The 13508-nt window shown below is 40.6% G+C and overlaps 1 protein-coding gene across 3 annotated transcripts in view; it reads left to right on the top strand.

The window, feature by feature from the left end:
* Window positions 1–13508, top strand: part of atad2b (ATPase family AAA domain containing 2B) — a 191736-nt gene that overhangs the window by 41312 nt on the left and 136916 nt on the right. Inside the window, exons 2-5 of one of the 3 annotated variants that reach the window (XM_085996815.1) lie at window positions 7279–7367; window positions 10882–11048; window positions 12513–12562; window positions 13348–13501. In XM_085996815.1, the coding sequence (XP_085852941.1) occupies window positions 7329–7367; window positions 10882–11048; window positions 12513–12562; window positions 13348–13501 (410 nt within the window). In that variant the 5' untranslated portion in view covers window positions 7279–7328. The remainder of the gene's footprint in view (window positions 1–7278; window positions 7368–10881; window positions 11049–12512; window positions 12563–13347; window positions 13502–13508) is intronic. The other 2 variants (XM_085996813.1, XM_085996814.1) reach the window with 2 other exon arrangements.

Here is a 13508-nt window from a genome sequence, read left to right on the forward strand (position 1 = left end):
ACATCCATAGACAATCCCCTGTCCACTACTTTTTTAAAATTCATTCCTGGGATGTGGGCGTTGCTGGCAAGGCCAGCATTTATTGGCCATTCCTAATTGCCATTGAGAAGATGGTGGTGAGCTGCCTTCTTGAACCGCTGCAGTCCATGTGGTGAAGTTACTCAGTGCTGTTAGGGAGGGAGTTCCAGGATTTTGACACGGCGATATATTTCCAAGTCAGGATGGTGTGTCACTTGGAGGGGAACTTGGAGGTGATGGTGTTCCCATCCACCTGCTGCCCTTGTCCTTCTGGGTGATAGAGGTTACAGGTTTTGGAGGTGCTGTCGAAGAAGCCTTGACGAGTTGCTGCAGTGCATCTTGTAGATGGTACACACTGCAGCCATGGTGTGCCGATGGTGGAGGGAGTGAATGTTTAAGGTGATGGATGGGGTGCCAATCAAGCAGGCTGCTTTGTCGAGCTTCTTGACTGTTGTTGGAGCTGCACTCATTTAGGCAAGTGGAAAGTATTCCATCACACTCCTGACTTTTGCTCTGCTCTTGTTGCCACAATATTTATGTGGCTGGTCCAGTTAAGTTTCTGGTCAATGGTGACCCCCAGGATGTTGATGGTGGGGGATTCGGCGATGGTAATGCTGTTGAATGTCAATGGGCAGTGGTTAGACGCTCTCTTGTTGGAGATAGTCATTGCCTGGCACTTGTGTGGCGCGTGTGTTACTTGCCACTTATCAGCCCAAGCCCGAATGCCATTCAGGTCTTGCTGCATGCGGGCATAGACTGCCTCATTAACTGAGGAGTTGCGAATGGAACTGAACTCTGCAATCATCAGCAAACATCCCCACTTCTGACCTTATGATTGAGGGAAGGTCATTGATGAAGCAGCTGAAGATGGTTGGGCCTAGAACACTGCCCTTTAGTCACCTCTTCAAAAAATTCAATCAGGGTTGTCAGGCATGACCTGCCTTCTACAAATCCATGCTGGCTCTCTCTCATCAGCTGAAAATTTTCAAGGTGTTCAGTCACCCTATCCTTAATTATAGACACTCGTAATTTCCTGACAACAAATGTTGGGCTAACTGGTCTATAATTCCCTGGATTCCCCCTCACCATTCTTAAATAGCGGAGTGACGTGCAATTTTCCAATTTAAAGGAACGGTTCCTGAATCGCGAGAACTTTGGAAGATTATAGTTAGAGCATCTGCTATGTGCGCACCTACTTCCTTTAAAACCCTAGGATGGGAACCATCAGGTCCTGGGGATTTGTCGCTCTTTAGTGCCATTATTTTCTTCATTATTATTTTTCTTTTGTTAATTTTGTTGAGTCCCTGATTCAATATTAGTTTCCTTGCAATTTACGGCATGCTATTCTCTTCTGCTACTGTAAATACTGATGCAAAGTCATTATTCAACATGTCCCCCATTTCCTTATCATTGACATTATCACCTGAGAGTTTATTTTGCTCATCCTTTAGTGGCCGTGTTATTTATATCTGTAGAACACTTTAATTTCTTTTTATATTCCTTGATTTTGTAATTTCTTTGTCTTCTTAATGTTTTTTTTTAACTTCTCCCCAAAGTTCTTCAAATACCCTTTTGTCCTCATCTCCTTTAGTATAAGAACATAAGAAATAGGAGCAAGAGTCGGCCAATCGGCCCCTCGAGCCTGCTCCGCCATTCAATAAGATCATGGCTGATCTGATCCTAACCTCAAATCTTCTATCACTCTGCATCCACCCGAACCCATGTGATCTCCCGGGAGAGGCGAAAAACCAGATAAAGACCCAATGGCCAATTTGGGAGAAAAAAATCTGGGAAATTCCTCTCCGACCCATCTAGGCGATCGAAATTCTTCCAGGAGATCACTCTGTCCCTATATTTTCTATAGTACTACTTGTATTTCTTTTTATTTAGATTGATTTCCCTTTAGTTCTTTATTCATCCATGGTGCCCCATAATTAGCTTGCTTGTTTTTGGCTTTTAGTGAATTACCCGTTTAAAGATTTACCACTGTTTTTCTGTCTCTTGTTTTCAAGATTTTCTCCCAAATTACCTTTTTTAGTTTCACCCTCATTTGCACTTCCAATCTATTAGCTTAGTCTTTGCCCCACTTATGTCACTCTCGATCCTAATCTTGAATCTTACTATGTTGTGATCACTACTACTAAGATGCTCTCCTACTCTTGTATCTGTTCTGGATCATTACCCATTACAAAATCCAGTAATGATTCTTGTTACACTTTGTATGTACTGAGTGAGATAGGAGTCCTGTATACACTGTAAAAACTTGATTTATTTTTCTCCTTTCACTACTTCTTCCTGCCAGTTTATTTGGGGGTAGTCGAAATCTCTTATTCTATACCTGCCACTCACCTTGTAGATTTGCCTACATGTTTCTTCCTCGATTCCCTTCCACTATTGGGTGGTCTACAGTATACCCATATTAGGGTGATTGATTTCTTATCTTTTAACTCAATGCATATGGATTCTGCATCTATCTTGCTGCTAGTTACATTTTTCCTACTGCCATTATCTTATCTTTAACTAGTACAGCTACTCCACCGCCCCTTCTTCTCTCCTTTCCTTCCTAAATGTTCTATCCAGCAATATTTATTTGCCAATCTGGTTTAAGTAGCCATGTTTCAATCATCCCTACTATATCTGGATCCTCTCTACAAATTATTGCCTCAAGTTCATCCATTTTGTTTTGAGTACTGCGTGCATTGCTGTACCAACAGTTTAAATTGTTTTTATTTATTATTCCTCTCTCTTTGTTTAAAGTAGTTAGTTTACCTTTATGTTCTATGACTTTATCTGATCTCTGGCCATTTGTGTTATCCTTATTCTTTCCTTTAGTTCGTCCTTTACTCTCTTCCAGATTATTTTTATTAAGTTTCTGTAATTTCTAGCAGCTCGCTCCCTCCCTCCCCCTCCCCCCCCCCCCCCCCCCCCCCCCTGCAAGGTGTTATTAGTTTAAAGTCTTATTCACAGCCCTAGTTATCCTTTCCTCTAGGACCTTTGGTCCCAGCCTGGTTCAAGTGCAGCCTGTCCCAATGGTACAGCTCGTTCCTTTCCCAGTACTACTGGTGCCAGTGTCCCATGAAATGGAACCCATCCTTCTCCCACCACTCCTTTAGTTATGTATTGACTTCCCTAATCTGTTTGTCCCTATGCCAATTTGCATGTTGTGAGGACCTACTTTTCAATTTAGCTCCTAACTCCTGATACTCCCTTAGCAGGACCTCTTCCCTCTTCCCCAATTTTTCCTATGTCATTGGTTCTGACATGGAGCACAGCAACAGGTTCCTCCCATTCCCTTTCCAGATTATTTTCCAGCCATTTCTAGCTGTCCTTTATCCTGGCCCTGGGTAGGCAACACACCCTCTGGGACACACTCTCCTGACAGCAAAGATTACTACCTATTCCCCCAATTATAGAATCCCCTACTACAACCTTTCTACTCTGCACCTCTTCCCCTTGGACAGGCTCCTGCTCCTGCCTTGGTTGGTATTCTGGCTGTTCGTCCCACAGTCTTTCTCCTTATCCTCACATCTCGAGTACTTTGTATTTGTTGCACAGAAGCAGTGACTGGACCTCCTTCACTACCTGTCCTACATTCCCCTTCCCCGGCTGACTGACAGTCACATTCTCCCCTTCCTGCACCTGTGCTTTCCTTTGGTGTGTGTTAATCTGGAGTAAATTATCCAGTAATAATTCTTCCTCCCTTGTGTGTTGGAGTCTCTCTACCTCGGACTCCAGCTCAACGACCCCGAGCCCGGATGTTTAGAGCAGAGACATTTCTGCAGATTTGATAGTCTGGGACAGTCTCGTTGTCCACAAACTCCCCGATACTACCATCCCGACACACTGCTTGCACTTCCGTGTCTTCATTCATTCATTTTAGTTATGTCATTTATTTCTTGAACTAATTGGTCACTTGAGGTCTAGATTTATTAAATAGGTGGATTTAGCTTGATTTTAATTAAGTTAGTAATTAGTTACTGTGACTACTTACTTGGTTATTTATCAGTTATTAGCATCTTTAAATGCAGTTAGAATTTAATCGTGGCTCATTTTCCTTTGACTTACACTTGCATTAATATTAAATCTTTACTAACTCAAGCTTAACACTAATCACAAAAAATATTAAACACACAAAGGGAAATCTAGATACAGGTAGACTATCCTTTATCCGAAAACCTCGGGACCAGCCGTGTTTCGGTTTTCGGAAAATTTCGGATTTCGGAAGGTATTTTATAAGACTGGGAAATTTGTCGGGGGTGGGGGTTGGCAGGGGGTCGGGGGGTGGGGCTCGGCGGGGGGGGTGGGGGTTGGGGTCGCGCGCACGACTTACGCTGAACGAAAACACTTTCAGTTTTCAGAGGATTTCGGTTTTCGGAAGTGCGGATAAAGGATACACTATCCCTTATCCGAAAGGGTGGGGGTCGGTCGGGGGGGGTGGAGAAAAGAATATCGGACAGGCCGCTGCAGCTATCTGACGGGCCGCTGTATTGTTGGGTTCACTCTCCCGGTATACCTCCTTCACACTGCCCGGCTTGGCCTGCAATCTCCTACCCAGGAGGGAACTCTGTGACCCTCTGCCCTGCTCAGCGTAAGTCGTGCGCCACTCTGGTCATGTCGTGCGCACGACTTACGCTGAACGAAAAAACCTTCGGTTTTTAGAGGGTTTCAGTTTTCGGAAGTTCGGATAAAGGGTAGTCTACCTGTACTTCCCTTAATTTCCTCAGGTTCTGCAACCCCCCTCTGTGTGGTGATTAGGACATCACTTTTTCTTTTTCCTCCGGTGTGGTTATTTACTGTTGTACCTTGGTTTAAGTTATTTAGCACCTCACTCCCCCTCTGCACCAAATTCCCACTGTCGCCAAATTCCCGTTGCGACTCTGTTTAACAAGCCAATACATTTGGTAGATTCTCCCAACACTGCGCACAGATGAAGGTAGCTATATTAATACCACTTTTCTAGCGCAGATCTACTGGTGCAACTGCTTCAATCAATGTCAAATTCACACTAAATATGTTGATGTAATTGCTCTGATATCTTGGAGACATGCATATTGAGAAAATTGAAATCCTGGTTTTGGTGTTGTCACCAGTGTAAAAAAAAAAAAAAAAAACTGCTGCTAGTCTTGAGTTTACCAGTACAGAGCTACTACTTTTTTGTGTAAGAGATACCAGAGAATATCTTTTGGAGAAAAATTAAAACTTTTTCCCCAGGTCCTTTATGAGAAGATTCCATTTTTTTTCCTCAAGCCTTTTTTAAGCTTCAGTAACTTCCTCTGAGTCATGGGCAGCTACATATTGAGGATTGATGGTGAAACTTTCACTAACTGCACAGTGGGAGGGCTTTAGCCTGATGACAGCCATATTTTTTGTACTTCCTATAATGTAAGCAGGGTGAGCTTAATAGTGGGGACACTGAAATCTGGATATATAAAACTACTTCATAAAGTGATTCTGCACTGTTAAAAGGGCCAGGGGATCATCCTATATTTATTTTAATTTTTGTGTTGATATTTGAACCTGGGTTCTGTTAATGGAACAATAGTTATGCTGAAGGTATCTGGTTGGAGGCTAGTAGTAATCTCTAGCCGTTGTGTTACACAGGAATTCACACCAATCCCACCAGATTCTGATCTCCCTAGTATCTTCCCAAACTAGTTTGTGTGAGAAAATGTCAAATTACATGATTGTCTAGTCTGGAATAAGTAATTAAGTACTTGGCTGTTGTATACATGCCAACCTAGAAAACAAACAAAAGCTGGCACAGCCCCGGAGAAACTATCAGGTCAAAAATGACCTGCATACAGGTCTCATGATATGTAAAGACATGAGGTGGCATTAAAATTGCCGTGGGAGATGGGCAGTCATCATTTCAGCTGCAGATTTTTCCAAAATGTGATTGCTTTTATCTTAGCAAAAAAATCCTAAATTGGATCAAAGTGCAGTTTGCAGGAGTGGTCCTGAAGGAAGTTTTGGAGGTGGGAGATTTATTTTTTATGGGGATCTATCTCCCTGCCACAAAGTTTTAATTTTTGACATTTTGTATTTTATATTATCCAGCATTTTGGAGCCTACTATAATTTTGCCTTTCAAATCAAATAGAGATTTTTTTCCTGGAAGGGTTGAGACATTTTAAAAATGATGGAAGCAGAAGTGCAGGCTTTGTATTATAACTTTGCAGGGTAAAGTTAAAATAAATGAGTTAATACCTTCTTGTTAAAATAACAAAACCGAAGAATGTTATATGTACACATTAAGTTTTCATTTATTATTGTCCGCAGTAAGTTCTGCCCTATATTGGTCTTTTGAATCTGTTGAGATTTATTTTCTACTGGAAATAAAAATCATTACATACTTTATTTTTTTAATGTTTGCAGTATGCAAAAATATGGTTTCCAAGAACAGGCACAGGGGTCTGATATTTGTACACACCACATAGCACAGCAGTACACTGGTAAATCTTAAATCTGTGAATCACAGTGTAATTTGTTTTAAGTTAAAGCTGGTCACGTCTACCCCACTCACGCTCTCTCCAAATTCTGGCACTTCCACCAACAAAATGGTAGGTCTGTTCAATGAAGGCAGCTAATGCATTCACACCAAGGAGCATCTTCCTTATCTCCAAACAATTGCTGCAACTACTCTTGAAAAACCTTTCAGGAACTGCCACTTGGATTGTGAGTGGAAACTCAGCGTTTCTAGGTCCCACCAAAATTCCTGGGCCTGCTGTAATTGATCTGCGCCTCTGTTGGACCTGTGGATTTTTGGGCACAACTTGTGGGACAAACACAAAATGAACACATCTGCAAATGTGATTCTAAAACTCAGCTCAGGTTAAAACATTTCTGCCTCAAGTTTGTGCCCAACCAACAGGGAGAGAAAAAATTGTTCCAACAACATTTAGTTCTGCCCTCCAACTAAAAAGCAGGGGAGTTCTCTGGTGTTCTGGCAAACATTTATCCCTCAACTAACATAATTTAAAAACAGTTTAATTAGTCATTTATCGCATTGCTGTTTGTGGGACCTTGCTTTATGCAAATTGGCTGCTTATAATTGCAAGCTTGTGTGTTCTTCTTTTCCAGAATAGAGCATTAGTGTTGGTAGCTAATACATTTTAGCAGTGGTACTCACAATATTGCTACCCACTTTTTCACACATGGCCCTCAGTATGACTCTGCTCCATGTGACTTCGGGCCTCTGTTTATAGCCTGCTCAACTCTCGGATAGTGACTCTTCTGGAATTTTGTAACTTTCCCTCTTTAGTTTCTCTGTGGTGCAGCAATTGCAAATTATTCCTTGGAGTAACCCTTGATATGACATTGATTGGAATTGTGGCTGATAACAAAGAATTGGTGAGTAACATTGCTCTATATCATGGTATATTTGGGTAGAAACACAGATTTGAATTAGTCTCATGACCAAGCAGACAGGACTGTGAATGCTGGAAATCGCCACTTTAAATACAGAAAATGGAGGGCAGCTATGCCAGCATATGAAAGGAAAAAAATGGGATTAATGGTTTGGGTGGAGATGTTAAAGTATCCTTTGCCAGTCTAATTCATTATTTTGGATGATATAAACTCCTTGTTTCCTTCAGCCTATTATTCCTTCTATTACATTCAGGCTTTCAAAACCCAATCTAGGTACCAGCTAATCACCACATCCCGATTTACATAATTTTATTTCTCTTTTCCACCTTGGTGATTGACATTCATCTTGGTTTCTTAAAAAAAAATCAAGGCTACTTCATAATTTCTATTTGAGACTCCCCACACTCTGTTGGATCATACAGAGAGTCCAGAGTTTAGAGTCCTTTTTAAATCAGAATGTCGTCTTTACACCTGCCTTGTAGATAGGGTTGTATTGTACTAGGAAAGCATCTTCCACAAGGCAGAAGAAAGGAATTGGTGGTTTGAAGCCACAGCTGGAAAGAATATCCCCAATTTTCATCTACCAGTACTGTCCGAGGGCAATTTGAGTGGAACGTACTAGAAGTTCACTGCGCCTGCAGGTAATTTGCTCAGAGCAAGATCCTACAAACGGCACGGAGAACAATGACCTGATGATCTGTTTTGGTGGTGTTGGTTGAGGAATAAATGTTGGCCTGGACGAATGTCAGGCTTAATTGAAATAATACAGGTGCATACTATAGGGACTCTCTATTGAATGTAGCCATGATGGGAACAGGAAGTGCCTTGGGACATTTTACTATGTTAAAGGTGCTATATAAATGCAAGTTGTTGTTGTTAAAGTCATGGGTTGTAAAGGCAGTAGCCACCTTAAAAGGTAAGCCCCATAAAAGAGAAATTAATTTTTATAGATTTGAGCAGTGACTTTTAAAACAATCAGCAGCTGATGAAGTTTTGAAAGTGTTGAAATCCATTTTAGCTGGCCAGAACCCATAATTTGCATTTACGTGGTTTTATTGTTTGTTTAGATGTGCTATCCCCTGTCACTGTGTGCATGGTCCTGTGCCGTTGCTTGGGATGGCAGCAGCATTCCAGGCAGAAATATTGCTGTCCCTGCAGTCTGCTTTGGAGGGAGTTGGCAATGGGGCAGCAAAGTGATAACAAACACTTGGTGGAGGAACAGGGATAGCAAGTGTAGGTGTGAAGAATGACTGACTACGGAAAAAGAAAGGGGGAACCTGTTTGACTGTGAGGCTGCTTTCTTTATTCCAAGTGGTCTGGAGTAGTTGTGTGGGGAAGGGGGGATTTATTCTTTGTGGTAGTGAACCAGTTGTTAGTAGCTTAGAAGAGGGCTAGATGAATTCCTTCAGTTGTTAAGTGGCTTGTGATCAATTCCCCTTGTCTACTTCTAAATAAGTCATATTGCAATAAGGGGGTGGTACAATACTGAAAACTGCATCCATCACTCGGTGTAAGTCTCTGCTCCAAATTAGAGGCTTCATTTTTCAATGCTAAGTTAAGATAGTACACTAGGAAAATTTAGAAACTGGGAAAGGTCATTTGGCTCAACAAGCCTGCCTTATCTTTTGTATTGCTCTCAACCCCACCTTCCTGCTTCCTCACCATATTGCTCTGTTCCTTTTGCTCCTGAATCCCAGCTAGTTCGTACTTGAACTCATTTATACTACAGGAAACTTTGTGCTATCCAGCACCAACGGCACCGAGCTGTTGCCGTTCCCTCAAAACTGCCGGATACTCCAGCGCTAATGTTGAAAGATACGGAAGCTTTTGAGCTCCGTATCTGTCAACAAACCCTAACCGCTTCTAAACAGTCCAAGCGTCTCTGTAGCTTAGCAACAGCTTCAGCAGACCTTGCAGAGCTTGACTGTTGAGGAAAAAAGCAACAAGAAGAAAAAAAAACTAACAAACGGCACCTGATTTTTGCCAGTGGCTCGAGCATTCCGGACAGTTAGCCTCCGGATAACACACAGTTTCCTGTATTTACTTCAATGGCTTTTATTGGTGACTTGTATTTTCATAGGTCTTTCATCCTTTTTGTGGCACAGTTCTGCCTAACTTGTCCTCTTACTTTTAACATTCCTGTTTTTAATGTTTAGTTTTTGAGCCCATCACTGGTGTGAAGAGTTTCTCTATCAACTTTATCCCCTTCATAATTTGAAAACTTTTATCAATTATCTCAAAGCCTCTTTACTGATAAACCATCTTCCTGATCTTTTCATGTAACTTAAATTCACAGGACCTGGTTCCATTTTTTTGCCCTACGTTGTGCCCACTCAAGCAGTAATATGGTTCCTGTACGAAAGCAAAATACTGTGGATGCTGGAAATCTGAAATAAAAGCAGAAAATGCTGGAAATATTCAGTCGGTCAGGCAGCATCTGTGGAGAGCGAACGCGAGAGAAACAGAGTTAACATTTCAGGTCGATGACATTTCATCAGAACTGGAAAAAGTTAGAGATGTAACAGGTTTTAAGCAAGTAGGGGAAGGGGAGGAAAAAGCAAGAGAAGGTCAAACATGAGAAGGGAAACAGAAAGCAATGAAGATTCTATTCCTATGATGTGACCAACATTGCCACACAGTTCTCTATCTGGGATGTAACCATGTACAGTATATTAACTCTGCGATTTGTATTCTCACTACAGGAAACTTTTTTTTATCCGGCACCGACGGGACGCCGGTTTATCAAAAAGTTCGGATTACAGAGAGGTATAGTTAAAAGGGACAAGAGCTCCGTACACAGCAACAAATCCAGGCTTCCCTGTTGCTTAGCAACAGCTGCAGGAACCCCGGCCACAGACCAAGCGTCCCTGTTGCTTAGCAACAAGTGCAGGAACCCCGATTACACAGCCACAGATCCAGGAACGGCCACTAATATGAAGTAAAACTTATCTGAACCTACTCCTGAATTTTGCCGGTTAACACAGATTTCCGGTTATTTAGGTGCCAGTAAATCGAGAGTTTCCTGTAGTTTGATTGCCTTTTTTAAACTTCTGTTTTGTATGGGATGATCATTTCAATTATTTTTCATAATCATTTTGCTCCTTGACTATTCCATTCAACACAGATTTCCCATTTCGGTTTTTTGCTCCCATATAATTTTGTTTCTTCACCGAGAATTGCACTTGCCATCTACTGGCAAAATGTGAAGAGACGTTTTTGGAAAGGAAATTTTAACGACTCCCATGGACGGAGCTGACTTAGAATCATTGGTCAGTTAAGATATGTGAAGATCTTAACTTGAACCACATGTTTATACTAGAAGTATTCTTGTACTGTGATGTCTAATGTGAACATATTGGCTGTGAGGAAGAAAATACTTGTTCAATAGATAGGGGTAGATTATTTTTAATTTGGTCATTTTCTTTTTCCCCCGCCCCCATTAAAGTTTGTCATTCTCTAAACATTTTTTTTAAAGTAAAACTATTATTTTTTGCAGCAGGATGTTGTTAATGATGAAGCAAGTTTGAGTGATAGTCAGACGGAGCCGCCGGCAAAACTTAGGCGAAGGAATGCTGATCCAGTTTCTAGTGATCTTTCAACCGAACGCAGTCCGCATAACAGTGGTCCAGCAGAAGAATGGTGTGGCTCAACAAGGCAATCCAGGTGAGATGAATTTACAGCAATTTTTGTATCCAAGTGGTTATAGGAATATATGGAGTGACTAAAGCAATATTGTTGCATTACATTTCTTAAAGATTTTCTTGGTATTATATAGCTTTGGAGATGTGTATAGAAAGCTACTTTTAACTTGGAATTGAAATTTCGGCACAGGAGGCGACTATTTGGTCCATTGTGCATGTACTGGTGCTAGTTCCCCCATCAGAGCTAATCACTCTAATTCCTTCAGTATCTTTCACCTCCATATCTTTTAAATGTTTAATTCCTTCTCGGCTTCAATAACTATTTGTGATAAATAACCCTTTGTTAGAAAAACAATTCTTCAGCCTTTCCTTTTATGCTTCTAGTACTAATCCTAAATGTATGCCCATTGTTCCTGATTCATTGACCAGTGGAAATAACATTTCACTATTTGCCCCCTTAAGCTTTCATAATTTTGAGCACGCAAATTAGATCGGACGTCCTTAAATATTTTGCCTCCACTAGTATATATATAGCCCTGGTATTTATTTAAAAAAAAAAAAAAAAAATTAATTAATCTTTAATTATAACTATATTCTTTCATCCCTGGCTTCCTCCTAGTGAATCTACATTTCACCTTTTTCATGGCTTCTATATCCTTTTTATTATGTGTTGCCCAAAACATGATACTTCAACCTTTCTGGAAGCATCCAAACTGCAGTATAAATTTTTCTTAAATATTTTATTCTATTTAAATTGCCAGTAATAGTGATAAATGATTGCTATCTCAAGTATGTACTTCACAAACCTGAAACAGCCACTCCACTAACTTGCTCGCAAGCGGCTGTCAGTTAAAAAGAAACGCAGCTGTGCACATGCTGTCAGCACTGATGAGTGCCAGTTATAACCATAGCAACTACAGCTGAGCCTCCTGTGATGTTAGTATCACAAACAAACTGTCCTTGCACTACATGCTGACATAACATTAAAAAAAAATGCTCATGCTTGTTCTTGGAACTTGAGTGTGATTTTTTTTTTTGGTTACTGTACTAACTGCATACTCATTACCCCTCATCACTATAGAATTAAATGCACAACAGCGTTACTTTTAATTAGCAAGTATAGGAGAAATGTACATAAAAGTAAACCAGGTCAGAACTGGTTCAGAAACTGAAATGTTGGTGGTCTTATCCTTTGTTCGTAACTAAAATGAATGATTGCTGGGACCATTAAAGAAGCAGAAGAGATACTAAGATTGACTTCTGCTAGAAAGTATCTCAAAGAAAGTCACCAAAAATGTAATTGGCCTTGATGCCTTGCTGGTAATTGATTAGAATGTGTGTAGCATTAACAACTACTTCAAGGTAATAGATGTGCAACGACCTGAAATCTATTTCAATATCACACTTGGAAGTACTATTGTCAAATTTACTAGAAATCCTCCTTTCACACCACAATAATAGTTTTTGTTTTTGATTTCTTTTCCAGGTTAACTACTCGTGCAGGTGCCTCAATGAAAAATGGTCACAGTAGTTTGGGTAAGTTGCTTATTTTACAGTTCGAGAGTCAAAAATGTTGTATACAGCTATCTCAGAAGGAGTAAGTTTCCAGTTTAAGCTGGGCTGCTTGAGGAAGAAGAAAAGCTGGCCAAGAAAGGATCGCTTCTCACAAGGTTTAAGTATACCTGCATTGGAGTTATAATGCTGGTAAATGTGATGTCTGCAGAGTGGAAGCTCCTGTCCATCATACGAGGGGTTAATTAGTATTCCTGGTGTAACCGGCAGAGCCCACTGGTTAGAAATGATGTGTTTGGGATCACTGTGTAAAATTTCTTTCCTCATGCTTCCCCTGCTGCTGATGGTGTTTACTTTTGTAGTTATGTGCAGATCTATTTATGTGAACATTTTGGAGCATCATCACCTTCCAGATGCCACATTTTGTATAAAATTACAACAAATAAGAACTGAGTGACTTTTTTTTTTAAGAGACAGAAATCCAGTTACTTTCTGCTGTTGAGAGAACCTGGGGAAGTTGTTGAGATAACAAGGAGGGAGATCAAACGGGTACCAATCCATTGAAACTTTCAACAATAATTAGCCTGTAATTAACCTCTGGACTTGCTTAGACAATTTACTCCGAGAATACCTGAGCAATGGTTTTAAAGAGACACAGACCAGGTTATCAGCTAAGTAAAACAATGCTGCAGACCCCAGACTACCTGTGGGCAACATCACAGAAGATCTGTGTATATCTAATTACAGCTACTTCTAAAACTTTGAAATTAAAATGATAATTGTTGGTAATCCATTGCTATCCTAAAAAGTTCTCAGAACTCCTGGAAGTCGACGTGAAAGCCAAGAGGATGGAGACCATTCTCACATGAATGGTGATTCAGAAGTTAGAAGAAGTGGTCGAGCAAGGAGGAACAAATTTGAAACCCTCAACCAAAGCCTCCTGTTTGATCAACTGGTAAACAGGTATAGT

This window comes from Somniosus microcephalus, chromosome 9, assembly GCF_052327205.1.
Source record: "Somniosus microcephalus isolate GS21.2 chromosome 9, FLI_Smic_1.0, whole genome shotgun sequence".
Taxonomy (NCBI): domain Eukaryota; kingdom Metazoa; phylum Chordata; class Chondrichthyes; order Squaliformes; family Somniosidae; genus Somniosus; species Somniosus microcephalus.